Source organism: Acanthochromis polyacanthus, chromosome 6, assembly GCF_021347895.1.
Source record: "Acanthochromis polyacanthus isolate Apoly-LR-REF ecotype Palm Island chromosome 6, KAUST_Apoly_ChrSc, whole genome shotgun sequence".
In the NCBI taxonomy this organism is placed as follows: Eukaryota; Metazoa; Chordata; class Actinopteri; family Pomacentridae; genus Acanthochromis; species Acanthochromis polyacanthus.
In genome coordinates, this window is record NC_067118.1 from 27,687,472 (window position 1) to 27,707,902 (window position 20,431).

The following is a 20,431-nucleotide window of genomic DNA, read 5'->3' on the forward strand; positions in this document are numbered from 1 at the left end:
TGCAGACTCATTATTTCTTTCCTTGAAATGACCGATTTTATGACACAAACATGGACCGCTGTCATTGTTTTCATGATCACAGCATTTATTTAGAAAAGCTTTCACTGTAAAATGGCAATGACACTGGACATCACAATATTCAACAAACAAGTACACCATGGTTTGTTTTTTTTTTCTATGCTAGAATTTGGAGCAAAGTCATAGAAAGACACATCCACAATTACAGTATGTTAAAGGCCTTCAATCTGAAAGTACATGGAAAAACATCATTTCAGTGTCAATATCAAACATGCATGTAAGCCAAATGGAAAAATCAGCTTTTCAGTGTGTTTTATAAATTAGTCGCCCCATTCTTGACTATAATTGTGATTCTAGGGAGCTCATAGTTAACAGTTGATGAACAGGCATTTTGAAGATTTATTTGTAATTATATAGCCTTGATCACAGTCAACATAAATTATATTGCATATTAACCAAAGCATATTGGTCCGAGGAAAAAAAAGACATTCGGTCCGTTTAAGTGGCAAATGTGCCTTTTAGAATGAAACCATATCGAATGTTTTCTGTGCTTGTATCATCCAATGTGCCCTCCTTTTAAAAAATCAGCAAGTTAGTAAATCAGCGTTTATTCCCTCAGCTACAGTATTTCAGTCTTTTCGTATCACTTTGAAAATTGTGCTGTACAGTCAAGTCTGCCTGAAACGAAGGCACCACTCATGATCAAAAAAACGTCTGTGCTCTGACGGTGATGTTGCATTTCCTGTGCTGAAAACAAAGGCGTGTTTGTTTATGAACGCTGCAAGAATGAGGTGAAAATGTAACTACATTAGGTGGCACACAATGTTCTGTTGAGGATGTGCTTGATCGGGGGGTTGTGGACGCTAAATCTACAGTTTTATGGCACAGAAGTGACTTTTCCCTCATTGTGTTTTCACAGCTGCAAGATTCTTAGCCCCACTTTTAATTTTTCTCTGTTCTGTCGATGATAAAAGTGTAATAGAGGCCTGCAGAGATTACTTTGGAGTTGTGAGGCACTCCTGTCATGGCTGAAGAGCAGGTGGTGTGATCTCTTACAGCATCTCACTCTGACTAGAACATGTTCATCTGCGCTTATCTTTCCTAACCGTCATATGCTACAGTGTGATTAACTTACACTGCGTCTGTGATTTTTAAAGTGTATCTCTGAAATGCTTCTTCAGTTAGATTACATTATAGATTTGTGTTTTCTCACAATTTGGGAAGATGTTTGCCGTTTCTGGACACACAAAACCTGGCAGTCTCAGTTAAGATTTTTCCTTTTTTAAACTGGGGCCTAGCAGTGCTAATTTATATTGCCATCATGGATTTTGTGTTGCTGCATCCCTGCAGATGAATAGTTGTGCCAAAGTTGACTGAAGCAGCTTGTGTTCATCCTCCAGGCCCTAGTCAAAACGCTTTGGCACTTTCTTATCTCTCCCTAAGTCTCGGCTTCCCTTCCTATCTCAGACTGTGGTGACAGACAGCAGCGGGTTGTAGACTTTCTTCCCGTCAGCAGACCTGGTTCCGTGAGCCAGCAGCTCCTGTATGGTGATCCAGTTGTCCAGGATCCTGCGACTGCGCTTCTTCATGCTCCTGCGGTGACACAGCTCCAGGATGGATGTTGGTTCCTGCTGCTGCTGTGTGGTTCCCTGCTGCCCTCCTGCACCGCCGCCCTGCTCCCTCTCGCGTTCTTTCATGCAGTCCAGACGGCTCTGCATCATGAACTCTCTTCGCCGGCGTTGCTCTCGGGCCTTCAGCAGCTGCTGCTTGCGCTCCTCTTTGCTCCAATAACGGCCCATCTTCATTTCGCTCACAGCATCGTCATCCGTTGTCATGCCGCTGCGCTCCTCTCTGATCTTCATGGCTCGTGCCTTCAGGAGTCGATCCCTCACGGGCCGCTTGGCCACATAGCGCGAGCCATCACTGCGGATCTTCACCTTCCACTCCATGCGAGGGGAGGCAGGCAGCAGTGAAGGAGACAGGGGTATGGACACAGCTCCTGGGGGCTGGGGGACGTCTTTACATGTGCTGCCCAGGCTCATGGGGCTGGCGTCGCCCCCAGTGTCCATAGTGCCCTCCATGGGGGCATTTCTGAGTCCACCCAGCCGCTCAGAGGTGGAGGGGGACCTCAGCTGCATGCAGCTCAGGTAGCGCTGAGGCGGCTTTGCTTCAGGCTGACGGCGGGACAGATAGGGGCTGTTTTCTGCACTGCGTCCACCAGCCCTCTCAGCTGTCCCGTTGGCTTTGGGGTTACGCCTCATCCCTCCATCTGAGCCCCTCCTGGTACCTACATCCCGGGACAGCGACCTAACCTTTGCCCCAGGGCTGGAGGTCTTTGCCTCAGCTCCTCTCCTGTGGCTGTGGGGGGAGTAAGGTTGGTTCAAGTTTGCATTTGTCCCGTCCCCTCTTTCACTCCGGGTTCCTCTGTCTCTCTGTCTAGTCGAAAGTGGCATCCCTGCTGGGAGAAGAGCTTCTCCTCCATCCAGACTCTGAGTGGAGGGTGAAGGGTGCTGCTCATTGACCAGAGGGGTGCTCCTGCAGCTCTCCCCTCCAGTGTTGTAGGCACTCGTGCTGTCCTTGTCTGAGCGCTCCCTCTCTGGAAGCTCATTGATGTCTGACAGAGCGTGATGACAGGACTCCTCGCTCGCCAGAGTACCATTAATGTCCAGGCGTCCAGCTCCGACTCCAGCCCCTGCACTCGCCCCGTTCTTCTCTTCAAGAGGCCAAGCCTTCATGCAACGCTCCCTCAGCTGCTGCATCTTCTGTGCTCTCAGGATGTTACGACACTTAAACTCCAAGTGTCGCAGCTCCTCCTCTAAGAGGGCCAGCTCGTGCTGCGTCAGGCTCTCGTTCCTGTTCACATCCAGTGAGACGCATCCTTCCTCTTGTGCCTGTCCTTGTAACATCAGACCATTGCTGTTCTTCTCATAGTAACACTTGATTTCCAGGAGCTCCTTGTACCTCTCACACTCCTCCTCGGTCAACCCGGGCATCATCATCCTCACAGGATCTGCCATGTAGGCCCTCTCCAGTCGCTCCATCTGCTCCAGACCTCCTCCATGAACACAGTCCAACCCAAGGAGGGAGTCGGTGCTGAACTGCAGGTCCTGGGAGTGCAGCAGGGGTGGAGTGTCGCCTCTGCTGGACAGAAACTTGCGCATGCTGCCAGGCGTGTTGGTGGCATTGGTATTGGAGGCACTGGTGTGGTCGTCTCCCAGGAGGTCGTGCTCTGAAGACTCCTCGTATCTGGTGCTTTCATCCGTCCGGCCGACTCCGCTGTCCAGCTCCTGACTGTTGCTCAGCACCGTCTGCAGCAAATCTGGTGAATCCCTGCTTACTGAGTGGCTGTGGCTACGTAGCACACCTCCACCTGCAACACCGCCTGGTCCAGCACCCAGAACGGAGGGGCTGTTCCTCAGTCTGTGGCTGCTTCCCAGGTGGACGGCATTGTCCAGCGGCTCCAGGTCCAGATCATCCGGATCCAGCTGGTTGTCATTCTAACAGGTACATCACGTGCATGTTGATGAATTCAGTTCATGGCATTGCAGTGGAGGAGTTCATCGTTAAAGACACAGAAAGAGACAAAGGAAGAATGTACATTAGGATGCTGTTGCACATTTGCAGTCAATGTTTTTAAAGTTTCTGAGAAATAAAATATCACATTTAACTAAAGGAGTGAAAACAAAAATAATGACTTGAAAGACTGTGAAAGACCTGAGAGGAGCTGCAACATTAGTGGAAGATTCTCAGTTACAATGAGGGACATTAGAATAAAACTAAAAAGAATTCAATCCACTGTTAGAGTAAAAATATCGATCACAGCAGCTTCAACTTTGACTGCATCACACCTCTGAACTGATATGAGTCGTGCTCCTTTTTCTCACCAGATGGAGCCAGTGCCTTGTGAGATTTCTGTATCATTTCTGTATTCTGAAACTGCATGTGGTTTCTATTAAGCAACACAACAACAAAAATGGCGTAAAAACCGTAAACAAACTGATTTTTCAGCAGCAGCATTTAGCTTTAGAGGATAAATGTGCTCCCAGAGTGATCCAGCCTTTAATATTCAATGGAATTTTATGATTCATAAAATTGTTGCTGTTTCTAATCTATTTGTTTTTGATCTATTTGTTGATCAGCATGATATTTTGCATTTGTATATATTGTATATCTTTTTTATTTCTTCCCTACCAGGTACTGGCCTTTTAGTTCTGGCAGTGGGGACAACCGATGTAAACTAGCCTTTTGGCTAACTCGGGTGCATTTACATTTTTATAAAATGTTTGTTAATGCGCAGTGTCCCTCCGAAACAAATAAAGGAAATGAGAATGAGAAATTTACTTTGCAGTTTTGATTGGCACCCCTTCTACAACTAATCAAATATAATTCCAATATTTGTGCTTAAATTAGTAAACAATCTACTCCTCCTCCTCTTGCAGATTTTGCCTAATTGCTTTGATTTGACTGTGAACTGCATGCAGACCGTGAGACAGAGTATTGATTATCTTCGCCTTCATTCTTATTCTTTGACAACCCCTTCGGTTCTTCCTCCCCAAAGACAACAGATCGAGCTTTAATCTCTGCTTGTGCTTTTCCCTCTGATGATCCTCCGTCCTCCCATCTCTCCCTTGAATCTTAATGCAGGACAATGCCTTTGCAATATAAATCTTGTCAGCCTTTCACAGGTAGCACTTGTGTTCAAACACAAGGACGTATTTAATCAGAGGAGAGCTTATTTGTGTGTGTGTGTCTCTGACTAAAACCATTTTAATGAGAGCCTTTTAAATCAGCCCTGTGGCTCGGGCAGCATAGATTTTTAATTTTATTTTTTTTGCATTCACACACGCACTCTCCATCTGCAGCATATTTTTGCAAGAGTATGCAATGAAAAATCCATTTGAGGGTGTCGACATGTGTCAAGGAGCTTGTTTACGAGTGATTTGGCAGAGGTGTGTTATTGAGGTGTGTTACAGTGCCCTCATATCTGCTGGAGGAGTGACCTTGAGGGAAACAAAGTGCTGCCACATTAGCACTGTGAGCACAAGCACTATTTGTCTCTGTCTCCTCCTCGGTGCTATCGCTGTGCTCATCATGTTTTTGCACCTCTTTGCTTTTCTGCCTCCTTAAACAAGTCGGCCTTATCCATGTCCCCAATTTCTTTTCCTTCACCTTCTTTCCTGGTCTTTTCTGCCTCCCAATCTCACCACTAAATGCGAACATCGAGCATCACCTACACCCAAGAAGGAAGACTAATTTTCTTGCTACATAAAGAGGGAGATAAAGGGAGAAGAATGAATTTTAGGTCAGCATTCAGACTGTGCTCTCCCCAAAGACCGCATATCCAATTTCCTCACCTCTATCTCGGGTCGTGCGAGAAGCAGGGAGACATTAGTGCTGTCCTCTCTGGTGAGAATAGCTACCGCCTCCTCTCTGTTCTGGATGTCCACTCCATTTATCTGACACAGGAAGAAGAGAATAAAGTTGAACTAATGTCAGATAATGTAAGACCCTTTTTTTTTTTTTTTTTTTTTACCAAGGATAGACTCAATTAAATGGCTCTCCTCAGGAAAAAGGGTTCCTTCTGAATCTCATTTCACCTTAATAGCCTGGGTAATAATATTCAAGAAGGATTCCTATTAAAGGCTGCACTATTAGCAGTTTCTTTTACATTGTGAATAAAGCAGGAGTGAACCGGCTGTGGATCAGGGGTTATCAAAGGCTTGAGATTTCTGCTTGACTCTAAGCAATAGAAATGAGCACTAATAGAAAGAATATAAGCTCCAGTACAGTACTTCCTCTACCTGCAGTATTCTATCTCCCTTGCGGATGCGTCCATCCATTGCTGCAATGCTGTTTGGATTCACCTAAGAAAGAAAGAAATGTTTAACGTTCGAGTATAGAGAGGGAGATTTATAGAAAAATTGATCAAGCCGCCTTCACCTCTCCCACATAGATGCCGAGGTCCTCCTCCTCATCAGTTCTGTAACACACCGTCAGACCCAGTTTATCCTGTTGACGAGACTTATACAACTCCACCTCCTGGTGCAGCCAGAAAAAAGTAGAAGGATGTCAGACGGAGAAGAGTGCAGCAGCAGATTCTGAGCTCTAAGGCAGCTAATGACCTCTCACCTCATATTCCAGCTCATCCTGCCTGTCCACTTCATGCTGGGCGATGTCGAAGTAGTCAGTGGGGTCGTAGTAGACGGGCTCTATGAAGCTGAGGACATGCAGGACATAACAATTTTGGTAATTGGAGCAGATACCGGGTTCAAACGTGCGAACAGAACTAACACGGCAGATGAGTTCTGGTCTGACGGTTGGACATGCTGCAGAGGCCTATTAGAGAATTCCCACTCACAGTTCATTGAGTAGATATGGCTCCAGCAGTGGCGGCAGTGGAGGGGAAGGCGGCGGGTCGGGTGGGGGTGGAGCTCCGCAGGGATGCTGGCTACTCTTGCCCAGAGTCAACATATGCTGGAAGCTGATGTCCGTTTGGGTGCAGCTGTCCACGCAGTCGGCCATGCCCATGGTCACTGGCACTTGCCCTCCAGGAGCTCCAGCCAGGCCAGCCCGTCTGCGAGCCCCCCGCCTCAGTATGTTGGACAGCACGGGGTCCCGTATGTCCAGGGTGGGATCCCCAGAAAGGCGGGACAGCTCTTTACCGTTCACCTGGAAAGACAAAAAAAATCTGAGTCAAATAGTGGAGGAGCAAGAGCAGGAAGAAGGGGAGGAGAAAATAAATGAACTGAATGAAGGAAGTGATGTGATTTTCTACATTTGGTTTTGACAAGACACAAGAAACAGCAAAAAAGAATAGAAAGCATAAAGGTGCACTAAATTATTTAGATTTTGGATAACAAGTAGAGAGGAAGACAAGTCAGGGTTAGTTCACAAAGGAGAAGCTATGACAGCTACACACACCTAAGATAAACGAAGGCCGAGTTAGTCGACAAAAAGCTAGAAAAATACACTTAAGCTGACATTTAAGTGTATTTACAGTGTCACACGGCTGATGGTGTTCCTACAGGCACACAGAAACCATAAAAAAAACAATTTATATAAAAGGTTTTGACGTGACATCACACCAAGCAGCAGAGCAGAAAGCTGTATACTGAGACCTTTAATCGACCGTCAGCGTCAAAAGAGCACAGCATGTTGCTTATGTGACCCTTCTGTGGAGAGACAGACAGAAAGCAGCAGAACGGAGGAGTTAGAAAGCAATTACAGCTGTGATCAGTTGGAAAATGGAGAAAGGACTGCTGAGGACTTCTTTCTTTAAAGGAGACAAGCAAAGGCAGTGCAGAGAAAAAAGGACAAATTTCGGTTTTAACATTCACAGAGATAAAAATGAGTTTCCTCAGTACATCATGTCAGGTTTTAGTCCTCAACGCTCTTCTGCAAAACACTCTTATCTTTCTTTTGTGTGCCTTAGAAGTGGCTCCCTTTTGCAAATATATTGAAATAAGAAAACGTACTTACACTCTCGAGAAACTAGTTTTTTCTCCCCTTTATTCAACTTCACTGAAAGCTACTGTGAGGTAATTTGTGCTGGAAAGTCCCACTCTGCAACATCCATTTGGAGAAATTACATTTTGAGCTAAAAAAAAATGCGTTTGATCATTCTTACTTTCTTCAGAGCTTTTTCAATCTCTTTGTTGTGTATATGGAAATTCATATAATAATGACAACGCATATGTCCTAACTCACTAGTACCGCTTTAGATAGTTGTGTTTTCTGAAACTTCTCCCCTCTCACACATTGCTGGTTTAAACAAGAAGGAGAGAAAACTGGCCTTAAAAATGAAAGATTATTGACAAAAAAACTGGAGAAAGAACCAAAAAGCGTAAAGGATTTGGACTTCAAGTTGATTTCACCAAAACAAATCAATCAGCATTTCCCACAACCCTGAAGGATAAAAGATTTATTTGGTATTGATACACTGCAAAAACTCAAAATCTCATCAAGTCTGTTTATCTTATTTTTAGTCAAAATGTCTCATCCCACTTGATTTAAGATAAATTCACATAAGTGGCATTTCAGCAAGATGGAGGGACTTGTTTTAAGACAATGCATATTAAATATCTTAAGTCAAGCAATCTTGAAATTATTTTGTTTTGTGTTGTATTTTACAAGAAAACTCTAAATAAGTTTAATGCATCTCAAATTAGGAGGTTACATGAAAGCAAAAATCTATTTTTGAGTGAAAAACTACCATTTTTTATAGCATGTCTGGCTTATTTTAAAACACCTAAGCTTGACAATCCTGGTAAAATATAGCCTAAAATAAGTTTTTCCAGCTAATTTTAAGATCTCATTATTCTAAATATCATGTCTTTTTTCAAGAAATCTTCACTTGTTCTACTGGCAGATTTTTTCACTTGTTTCAAGGTAAAAGTTCCTTGAAATACATTATTTTTTTTCTTGTTTTGAGAGGGGCATTTTTTCCAGTGCGCCTGTTTTTAGCCATCAGCTGTTCAGTTCCCTGCTTTGGTTGAGACGAAACTATCTCAACACCTTTGGGCAGGTTTATATGACACTTTTCTACCTACAGTTAAGGTCCTTGGAGTGTTGGTGATGCACCCCAACTTTTCTTCTAACACCACCAGCAAGTTTCAATTGGTCTGATACTTTTTCCAAATAATAATTTGTTAATTTGTTGCAATTTTTGACTGTATGGCTGTATTTAAAACAGTTTTAAAAAACAAAACATTATTTTCCAGATATGTGCCATTACCTGAAAGAATGTATATTAAGAACAGAAAAAATGTACATTTTTAAAACAGATTTCCTTGTTTTATTAAATTACAAATATCTAATAGAATCTCAAAAGAGGGTATGAATGTACATGTTAACTATAAAGACTCTTACAATGTGTGATTATAAAATTACATAGTTTTGCTGTATTTAAATCCACTTAAAAATCACTATTTTGCAGATATTTGCTATTTAGTTCACCATTTAAACCATTATATACAAACAAGCTGACAGTTTTTTGTTGTTTTTAACCATTTTTTTCTGCTGTAATGTAGTGACATCCCCATCATCCCACTGTTAGCATGATGCTAACCCCAACAGCTGCTCAAAGAGAGAACATTATCCCTGTAAAATAACACAAAGTTAGTAATGTCGTTAGCAGGCCTGCTAATATAAAGATCATATTTCCTTTCTAGGATCCAGTGTGCTCCTTGAGCTCTTCCTGAGCCTTATGCTGGGGTCCTCTGTAGCTTTGACCCCACCCTGAAAGCACTGCAGTGTCTAAAACTGAACAGAAACACATTCATTTACACTGACACTTTTTTTTATTTACATTCTCAACTCATAAAAGCAAATTCAGTTCTCTTGATTTCGTTGCATTTGCGACACACGTGTCACTCAGAGACGCCGGCTGAGCCAGACGGCCTTTGTACGGTTTCATTCATGTTGTACACAGTAACTGACCTTGGCTGTCTGAGGCTCTCCACATCTTCACCACCCTGCTTCATTCTCCTGCTCCCTCTCTCATCTCTTGTCCCCTTCCAGTAATTGCATGTCAAATCAATGTTCCCCTGTGCAGCCAAGCACAGAAACTTTCTAGCCACGTTCAGCTCCTGCTCCCCTATGGTTTTCTTTTTTCCCCATTTGCTTCCCTCTCATCATACCAGTGCATCAGCTACACCATAACCCTTCTCTCCTTTCCTTTCCCATACTGTGCTCGCCTCCATTTCCTTTTTCTGCTCTCTTTCTGCTCCATGTGCTTCTCCTGCTTTGTTTTTTGCTGCCTCAGCAGTTCTGTCGGCTCTGTCCCCTCCCCAGAGATAAGGACTCTCCCTCCTCTATTTCCATCTCTTTCAACCGGTCCATCTCCTGGTGTGTGTTTCTTTCCTCCTCGCACTAATGCTGCCCCATAAATCTTGTTGTCTCCCTCTTAATGAGCGTCCTCACAACAAATAGGAAGCTTCCTCCCTACATTGCATATGGGTGATGAAGTAATTAACACTTTGTAGTTTGCATGTTTCTGTGGTGTGCATTTTCACAGATTTCAGTTGTTTCTCTGCTCCGTGCTCGTGACCACACGACTCTACTGCCCATGAGCAGAGAGAGGCTATTAGGAAAGCAGCCCTGTGGTCATGAGTGACAGGTATGAACACAGAGAGGGGGTTTCTCATTCATTATCAATGAGAGGTGCAGAGATTGCTTTGAAGATGACTTCATGCAGGGTAATGGGTTGTTGTGTTTCAGCTTTTCGGACCTGTCTAGATGGAGAGTCCATTACAATCTTAGCAAGTGCTGTTCTGTATTATCTCTGGGTTAGTGGGTCATTACATACATAAGCTACCAGAGCTCTGCGAATAATGAAGCCTCCAGCGCACGCCCATCCCCACACTTCACCACGTATACAATGTATTTGCGTTTAAAATGGCATTAAAATGCAGGGAAAAACACTCAAGTCTCCAAAATTCACAGTAGGGGGTGGGCTGGTTTCAGCGGCGGCTGTGGAGCTGAGGGTGGGGTTGATGTGGGTAGAGATGAAAGAGATGCAAAGAGAGACAGAGAAGGCAAAGCAGGGGAGACAGAGAAGGAGTTCATGGGTATAGAGGAGGTGAAGGGAGCGGTAATGATGAAAGCAGAAAACAAGCTTTCAAGGAATTGCCGGGTGAATGCAAACAGTGAGTGAGACTGGCTCTGGGTTCAGCACTTGCATGTAAACACACACACAATGGGAGCTCATGGGGAATTGCTAAGTGGTTGATGCATAATTAGTTGCTTTTTTTTTTAATCTGAAAGCCCTTTAAAGAGCAAATTAATCTCATGTGCTGTACAACAGGCTGAGATGAAAAAGAGACGGCAGATTCCACAGTATTATCCCACACAGTGTCTTCAGTGGAGGTAAAAAACACACAAACAATCTGAAATGTGATCCCTGATGGTAAATCCTTTCCTCCCAAAGCTTAGATTTATGCGTCCGCATAAGCTCCAGCATGACCAAAACCTGACTCCTCAACATGTTGAATTCCACTTGTTTACTAATTGATTTCTCTCATCTCCGATGCTTTGAAGGCTGCAGCAGTCACCCCCTCAGAAAAATCAATTAATCCGGCGATCTCTTCCAGGTATAACCCCAGTTCTTTGATATCACTGAGCTCATTTAAATAGGCATGCAGGCAGTGGCAGGCCTATTATAAACTGATAACAGTGATAAGATATTGATTCAAAAGGCTGTTTAAACCGTCCTTGAAATGATGGCGATGCAGCTAACAAGCCTCAGCGGAAGATTGGAGCTTATAAATATGCATCATTTGTCCAAACATTAATCACTTAAGACAAAAGATGAATTATGGGCCGAAGGTTTTTGATATTGATCGACGGATAGTGAGCAGGTCTGGAAAAGATAATAATCAAACTCAACTCATCCTGGGAGGGAAATGGCAGCATGTCACGGCCTATATGGCTTTACAATAATGCCTGTTTTTGTCTGTCATTCCTGAGTTACTGAATTAGTGATGAGAGCGACACCCTCCACATCTGCAGCCTTTTTGTCCCGTCTCCATGCCAGCCGGAGAGGTCTCAGTCTCCAAACTGACATGTGCGGCTTGAAGCTGACACTGAAAAGCTAACAAACAGTCTTCCAGCTCATCCAATTAACCACCGTTGAGTGTCTTTTTTTTCTCCACTTGACACATGACATTTAGCATTTCTAAGCTTGAATTAACATTTTATAATGAGTTCAAACGTCTTGTAAATGCAGTTGTAAGAGAATAAAAATGTCTTTATGCATGTTTATTGATGAATTTGTTATTGTTAACTGGATGCTGGTGCATAAACAGATCATAAATAGCAATACACTATACAGTAGCAATTATATTTTAACAGGCCCATTGGAGAAGTTAGCATTGTCAAAATACTGCACATTGCCATCTGACGATAATTACATTGTAATGTGTTATAATTAGTGTATTATATGCTTAGCCAGTGCTTGTAGATAAGATGCTAAATAGGGGGTTAAATGAAAGAATTACCAATGAAATTAACAGAAAACCCTAAAAAGACCAAAGGATCAGTGGGAAATTATGTCATTATAAAATAAATATTATATATATATATATATATATATATATATATATATATATATATGTAATTAAAGCACTTTTAAAAAAGAAAACATTATTTTACAGATATTTGCCATCATCTGAAAGAATGTACATCAAGAACAGAAAAAAATGTGCATATGTTTTAAAAATATTTCCTTGTTTTGTTAAATTACAGACAACTAGTAGAATTTCAAAAAGGGGTATAGATGTACACGTTAACTATAAAGACTCTTACAATGTGTGCTTATAAAAATTGTATGGTTTTGCTGTATTTAAATCCACTTAAACATCACTATTTTGCAGATATTTGCTGTTTAGTTCACCATTTACACAGTCATATACATACAAGCTGCCAGTATTTCAATGTGTTTAAGCATTTTTTTTCTGCTACATTGTAGTGACATCCCCATTATCCCGTTGATAGCACGATGTTAACCCCAAAAACTGCTCAGAGAGAGAACATTATCCCTGTAAAATAACACAAAGTTAGTAATGTCGTCAATTTTGCCCGCTAAATAAAAGTCACTTTATTTAGCGGACAAAACTGCAGGAATACTTCACAGTTTAATGCAGTTTAATGCAACAGCCCTACACTGCATAATTCCTTTTATTTATTTTTTTTGTATTACATCACATTATTCTGTCGTGTACCATTGATTTGTCCACCTTCAGTCTGTTTTCCTCTCACATGTGGGTGACTTTGTCGTTCTCTCGCACACGAACCGCTCCTGGGTGTGAATGCTGTGAACGTCTGCCAGTCCTTATTGATTCTGATGTTGTGAATGTCAGCATGTTTCTTCTCGTCGTTGTGAATGAAGGCACATTAGGTTTGTTTAATGACACCAGTTGCCATGGAAACAGCCCGCTGCTTTACAGCGAGAGGAAAAAGAAGGGAGCGGCTGCAGAGGGGGTGCACAGGTTTCCTCTATGTGTGTGTGTGTGTGTGGGTGGGTGGGTCAGGTAAAATGTATGTAAATACAATATTCCGCTCAGAAATGGTTTGTGATTTGCACACAGGTCTGCAGCTGAATCTGTGATTCATCAACGGAATAACAATATGCTTTTTTTTTTACTCTGAGCTATAGGAGGAAATATTGATTAGAAACATGCCAGTGGGTGTGTATCCAACACCAGTATGCAGTGTATGTGTAGCAGAGGCCCGATGTATAATGCATGAGTAGTATTCCTTTGGCAAGAGAAGCAAGTGTTTTGATATAGTCAAAATTAACAGCCTGGTTTTACAGCGCGGTGTGGCTGTAAGCTGTTTAATGCTGTATTTATTGTCTAAAGGCAGACGAATTACTCAGTAGGCTGCATCTAATTTGAAGGTGTAATTATACACGTTAGTTAAGAAAAACAGCTCAGAGCAGCAAACCTCTGAAGGGTGAATATGTAGCAGCGTGGAAATGCATGAAATGTGGGGGGAAATGTAATTGTGGTTCTCTTTTATGATGTTTTTTTTCAATGATTAGATGTCATATAACTCTTTTTTTTTTTTTTTTGCTTGGCATGATGTTTGGATTAATCAGCCATCTGCAGTGTCTGTAATGGAATATAATATGAATTTTAGAGAAAAAGCAGCATGTTGGGTGTGATCACTTTTCTGTTGATTTTACTATTTAGGACTTTTGCCAAACACATTTATAAATTCTTTTCCTGCTCATGCTCCTTAAACAAGACCTTCAGTTTTCATTATATTCTCGTTGCACATGCACTAATCAGCCCCTTAAAGCCAGCAGCTCTGGCCCAGCTGTGATGTTCCACCTGCATTTGTTCTCCTCCCTCATGCTTTACCACACCACAATATATGTACTCTTGCTGCTCCGCCACCCCAAAGTATCTGTTCTCTTCACACAGGCACCGTTTACACAACAGCTTTGCCTACAACATGACAACTCCTCTGCATGCTCCAGATCATACAACACATCTCCTGCCTGTCACTGTTCGCTCCACTCATCGCCACACCCGTCTGGAAACCACATGCAAGCGTCTCGCTGAGCTGAGAGTTCTCTGGGATGACAGCTTCCTCGACTAGACAGTTGACCTCACCAGATCAGATTATTTGATTTTCACTCTCAAGGACGCTGGCTTGCATGTGGTCAGTGTCATTACTGCTGATTCCTGTTAGATAAGGTCACTTATTGCGGACTGAAGTCGGCCCCGCTCTGGTTTTATGATCAGATGCCAGACTGAGCACCCCACCGTGCTCTTTAACACCCAGAGGATTTGTGAAGTCACTCAAGGATTTATATGCACCCCTGCTCCATGAAGCGCTCAAATCCATTACTTATGACATCTAAGGACGAGCAACAGGAGGAAAAAAAAAACTGACTGAAAGAAAAACGGTTTGGCTTTCCCTTCCCTCTTTCATTTGCTCATTCTGACTCCCTCTTCGACTCATTACTGGGCCTCTATTTGGACTCGATTCCTGTTTTCCTCTCTCTTGGCATCGCCTCTGGCACCAGATGCAGCTCAGTGAACTGGCCCAGACCCGAGCTCCAACATGCAACAGAGACCCTGCTGGTGCCACAGATACTAAAAGTGTTGCGCTGCATTCCCATGGGTGCCCAGCCTTTTTTCATGCTTAGTAAGCGTGGGACTTATTTCGGTCGCCCCATACATCATGGAGTTGCCGACCAGGAGCTTCCTTCGGCCAGTCAGATGAGCTTACTCACATACACTCTGTGGTCCCAGTTGGCAGGTGGTGCTGAGGCTGTAACCGTGGCAACCCCTCTCTCTCATAACACTTTAGCCCAGTTTAACAACCCATCCATCCTTCTGCCTCTGTGGCTCTGCACCACAGTTCGACTTTCTCAGTGCCAGCGTCTCTCTCGGTGTCATACAGCGCTGCTCTGCTCTCTCTGATCATATCACCATAATCACTGTGAAGCATCGTTATTATAATTATCAGTGTTGCTGTCGCTGAACGAACAGCAATTAACTACCCTGTTCAAATGATACTAGCCTATAGGGTAATTTATACATGCTAAAATACACTACAAACAGTACATGTCAAGCAAAAAGGCAGATTTTAGCAGAGAACAGTTCAATGTGATCTGAAGCTTTCCATCAAATCAGTCAACTTTATTGTTCTGTGTCCTGTCATCATGTTTCTAATTACATAATGTGGTGTCAGTGGTTAACTTTTATTCATTCATGAATTACTTAATGATAGTTTGTATTCGTAACATTTCTATCAATCAGAAACTGTCGTTGTAATGTTGCTATTGTGTTTTTTAAATTACATAATGTGGTTGCACAATGTTTTACTTTGACTGACTCCTAAAATTACCTGATTGTGCTGCCCCATTGCATCAATAACAGGCTCATTTAAGCAAAATTTATTTGGGATTCCAAACTGGTTATTAGTCATTTAATATGTGGTTTGGTTAAAAGAGATGATGATGAAACATTAGCATGAGAACTGTCACTCAGCCAGCAGCGTCACTGCAGGAAAGGGCCAAGATAAGAGAAAATGACAAAGAATACTTGGAAGGGAGCTCATAAAAGAACACTGGAAGACTTGAAGAAGGAAACTTGAGTGTGCCAGACAGACAGACAGAGAAGACAGAGTGCTCACCTGGAACATGACTCTGTACTGGTCTTCGGGCTTTTGAACCACACACATGTTGCACCCCATTGTGACTTTTGACTCGGTGCTGGACTGTGCAGGTCCAGCGGCTGCCCCAGGATGACCACTTCTCACAGCAGGATTCTTTGTGCAGTCTTTGTCTGTGGCAGTGGGAGAGCCCCACCCTCATTCACAGGGTTGTGGCATATAACACCAGTCCTCCTCAGAGCAGCTCACACCTTCCAGAGGAGAGCACAGTCTAATTGGCTGTATCGCTGTTCTCTTGCCTTGCGCTGTGTTTCCAAATCAAGTGTTATAATCCAGAGTAAATTTAATTGTGGAGAGAGTTTCAGAGCAGCAAACCCACATGTTTGTTTCCATCTCCATTGTGGGCAAAAATTCAGCTTGTTTTAAGTTTGTGTGCTTGTTGCAAATCATCCAGCATCCCATTAATCTTTATCTTTTCACAGTTTTAAAGAGGGGGATTGTTGACTGGCTCTGTACAAAAGACGTGTTGAAAGAGTCCTGCTGATTTTTTAGCTCCACTAAATGGATGAGGCAGTTGTTTCAGTCAATTTATCCGGTGACTTCTCAAAAATGATCACGGAGAATACTTGCCGTAGCCGAGCTACATTGGTTCTTTAATGTCAAAAACTGCAGTACGGAGCAGGTTTTCCCAGCAGAACTCTAGCTGAACTCCCCCACGCTGTTCCTGAGTTTATTCACTCGCAGCACTAACCTCCAAACAGCACATTTTCAGCAATGCTCTTTGAACAAGTTAGATACAAACAATGCAACTATCAAAGAACTCGCCTCAGTCCTGTTTTTCCTCCTGCTTTCCTCACCCCCACACCAAGCTTCCCACCCACTAGTCGCTCTCTGCTTTCCAGGTTTGCTGAAGGACTGTTGAGCGTGTCTGCTGAGATAACTCCTGAAAGCCCTGTCAGGCCTCTCTTCACCAGCTCTGCTCCTCCACTTGAAGATCAATGCATGTTTAAAAGCTACTTCCTAATTTACCTCTATTGAAATCCGCTAAAGTGGAGAAGAGGGAAAGGTTGGGTGGTGTAAGGTGGTGCCCATTACACCGTTAACCAGGATGTGTAAGCCTCTTGCTGTGCTGCTAAGATAAGCTGGATGGCAGGGCACACCAGCCTGGAAAATGTGCACACCTGCAGACGCATCAAGATGGGGAACAGCACACAGTTCTTTCTGTTACGAGCTTTACTACACAAACTAAATTTCCTGTAGCTGTGAGCAGAGCTGCCATCGGGGGAGAAGTCATTTTTAATACAGCCTCTCCACACTAAATAGAAACATCCCAAAACTGTAGCTTTAAAGGGTGCTACAGTGAATTTCAGCTTTTCTCTGATCTGTTGATGCCATGATACGTGCTCAGCTATCGCACACTCAGCACTGTAATTGGATTCTAATTAAATTAGTGTCCTCTTAAGCAGAGTCAGACTCTATCTTGACCGTGAAGAGAAATGAAAATGAAAACCAACTCAAGGATGAATTGGATTCTGTGCTTATTGGAGAGCTAAAGATTGTTTATCACATCAGAGCTTCATATTCAATTATTTCACTTACAAAACCAGGTTATTATTTTTAAAATAAACCTGTCTGGATACTTTGCATGTTTCCCTACTCTTAAACACTTCATCACATGCTTTTTAATTTGTCCTTGCCAGGGTATTACAAATGGCCTCAGTCTATTTATTTGGAACTCCCACTCCCTCTAATATCAGCCTCAGCCTGCAGCCTTCAAGGATAACCTGAATTAGAATCTAAATGTAACTTTCTCTGCCGTTTCCTCGCCCTCTGAGTCTCATCATGTCAGTTAAAGCTTTATCTTTAATCCTCCAGCGAGCGGTCGGAGCTTGAGAGTCTTGTCTGAAAGGTCCATCGCCCAGTGTGCTGCCGGCGACAAGGTGTTAGAGCTGCTAATCCTCATTCAAGGCTCCACTACACCTGTATCCTTTCCAGAGGGTGTGTAATCCCAAACTCTGGCTCCTCACACACACACACCAATGGCCTCATGCACACAGGACAGCTATCTCTACTCAATAAGAAGCATGATAAACATGGGAATAAACAACCTGATAGTGAAACTCTCAAGAGCAGACAGCCAATCAAGCTACGGTGAAGTGTGAGACATGCTCAGCAGGCAGGTGTGCTGATGCTGTCAGCCCCCCTCTCCATTTCCTGTTCACCTCTATCTGCCTGAGTGTCAGACCTACATGATTGTTGCAGCCGAGTATCTAGGACGATCCCCTGCTTCCCGTGCTCTCAGAATAAAGCATGGCATGACGTGACAAAGAAAGCCGTCCTATTAGAGTATCTAAAGCTGTCCTCGGATGGCAGGAATGCACGTGCAAAAGTTAGTCCATGCTCAGTCTGCTGCAGGAGAAAAATCTACAAGAATGACAGTCAGTAAGTCCACTTTAATCCTCCTTTTGTCCTCTGGTCAGTTTGCTTTGAAATATCCACGGGAAGGTGTTTAAATGTGAGAAAAGAAATAAAAACCATAGTGAGTATTCCAGGTGGTTGAGCAGAGTGCAGCGCCTGTCTCAGGTCAGTGATAAATCACCATCAGCAGCCTCACAAGATGAGGGAAATCACTAACGGCTGATTGGAGGATACTTCTTGGCTTCTCCCCCTGGGCACGACGGCAAGTGCACTCCCCCACTGCAGTGGGGGGGGGACACAAAAGGCGGCTGTTCCCCAGCGGTGGTTGAGCTTTTACTGATCTGCACGCCGCACTACTACTGAATCTGAATCTTCTGGATTTTACACTGTGTGATCTCTCTCTTTCTCTGCCTCTTCCCCACCCTCTTTCTCTCCATATCCAGGGCTGGGCTACTGCTCTCTTTTCTAGTCCCCCATAATTTTTACCCACACCTCATTTGCTCTACCCTCTCCCTCCTCCTCGCTCTCTGCTCTCCCCTACCTCTCCCTCTCTGCTTGTCTGCAGGCAAGAGAGCAAGCACTGGAAAGTCTCCGCGTTCTGCCGGAGCAGGACAGGACGAGATAACAAGCAAAGCCACATAAAAGTGAATGAAATATCAAGGTTTTCACTCACTGCACTATCAAGACAAGCTGGGAATATATTTATTCATCTTGTGACATTTAAGCAATTCCATGTCACCTTGTATTGTTATGAGATCTGTTAGAAATGAAAAGGGGGGATTGTACTCTTTCATAGCAGTAAAAAAATAAATAAAAATGCCCAAAGCAGGTGGAGAGCTGGTGACTGGCTTTGCATTCAGATGAGCTTCTGTGCTGCCACAAAGAAGGAGGGGAAAAGAAACAGGGAGGGAAAAGGAGGAAAAACAAGTGAATAACAGGTGTGACAGGATGAATTGAAAGATATGGAGGAGAGCCAAGACGAGGAAAATGCAAATGACTGTGTGGGAGAGCAGTGGTGAAGCGGAGATGGGCTGGAACGACAGTTTTCTGCAGTAATCAGAATGACCTGCTGAGGGAGGACGAGGCGCAGGCATATGGAGACATTTCATTTGAAGTATCTGCCCAGCCTGGGAGATATTTGTGAGTGAAATTCCTTTCCCTTGTTCTCCCCGTGCAACTCTACACTCACCACTCAGAACACCACTCACTAGTTGATTTTCTGTTTAGAAAAGGCTTTACTGGCACATTTGCTGCAGTGCCGCTGCCAAATACCTCTGGGTCGCACAAGTGAGACGGTCCATAGGACAGAAAGGATTAGAGTCGGCGATACCAACATGCAAGGAGGAATGTTGTTTACTCTGACTCACGGCTGACCTTTCTTTGCTGTCATTTTTGACCTCTTTTTCATTTTTATGTGCTTCAACTGTCTCTCTTACATCGTCATTTATCAGCTGACATGAATAAAAGAGCAGCCTTTGCTGGCATCAAGTGCTGGAGTTTGTGTTTATCTGCTGCTCCCTCATTTCCACCACACACACACAACCTCGCCTTTTGTGATATTTGCTGTAAGCCAGTCTGAAACAGGATTTCATGGTGGCTGTGTCTGGTTCAACAGGCTTACATGTATTTTAGCCCGGCTCACAATGCCGCATAGGCGCTAATACTGAATTTTCTCCCCCACAAACACACACACACACACACACACACACACACATACACACACACACACACACACACACACACACACACACACACACACACACACACACACACACACACACACACACACACTTAACAGTTACGCACACACAGACATTATTGTCTTGTTATCACTCGTGCATTACTCAGCCCCACTCTGTCTGCTTTTGTTCTTCATCTCAACACTAAAGGTCAGCGTGTTGCGTTATCGTACTCTGAAATATCAACTGCCCATTCCAGGAGACAGGGGAAAGTAGAGATCATCACATTTTAACTGGCAGATTTGCCTCGTGGCTCATGTCACGATCCGTTTCCAGCTTAAATACCAAACACTTGTCATTTCACATCATCTGCTGCTCCTGCTGCTTTTTACTTTCCCACCTGAACAAAGGGCAGGTAGCCTTCAGGTCACCGCCCTCCTCTTTCATCACTGATCCTCACCTTTGTCCTGCACCGCTCCACATCTCAACTCAACCCGGGCCCAGAGCGAAAAGCCGGAAAGCATTTGCATGGCCCATGCTCTGCATCACCAAAATGCACAAGAGGGAGGAATTGTGAGCTTTGGTCTTGTAAAAATGTTAATGGGAAGTATTATGCATACATGAGTAAAAGGAAAGGCAGCAGCAGCAGCATTTGAAAATCAGCAGAGAAGTTTGTCAAGGGGAGTAAA

The 20,431-nt window shown here is 43.5% G+C and overlaps 1 protein-coding gene across 2 annotated transcripts; it reads right to left on the bottom strand.

Annotated features, from left to right (window-relative positions):
- Nucleotides 1-64: 64 nt before the first annotated feature.
- Nucleotides 65-18,617, bottom strand: LOC110946089 (PDZ domain-containing protein 4-like). Of its 2 annotated transcripts, XM_022187670.2 has the most exons (8): nt 15,667-18,617; nt 7,137-7,190; nt 6,377-6,687; nt 6,148-6,235; nt 5,959-6,057; nt 5,820-5,882; nt 5,373-5,474; nt 65-3,515 (listed from the first exon to the last, which is right to left on the bottom strand). In XM_022187670.2, exons 1-8 carry the CDS (start codon nt 15,724-15,726, stop codon nt 1,482-1,484), a joined length of 2,811 nt encoding a protein of 936 aa, XP_022043362.1. In that variant the 5' UTR covers nt 15,727-18,617; the 3' UTR covers nt 65-1,481. The 2 variants fall into 2 exon arrangements, with proteins under 2 accessions (XP_022043362.1, XP_022043369.1); XM_022187677.2 differs by lacking the exon at nt 7,137-7,190 and having other exon boundaries at nt 15,667-18,616.
- Between the last annotated feature and the right edge of the window lie 1,814 nt (nt 18,618-20,431).

Excerpts from the sequence above, each read along its gene's own strand:
- LOC110946089 (XM_022187670.2), bottom strand. The coding sequence starts at position 15,726 with ATGGGGTGCAACATGTGTGTGGTTCAAAAGCCCGAAGACCAGTACAGA. Across the intron at positions 6,688-7,136 it reads ACGCTGACGGTCGATTAAAG|GTGAACGGTAAAGAGCTGTC; the intron begins GTCTCAGTATAC and ends TTGTCTTTCCAG. Across the intron at positions 3,516-5,372 it reads TCGCACGACCCGAGATAGAG|AATGACAACCAGCTGGATCC; the intron begins GTGAGGAAATTG and ends TGTACCTGTTAG.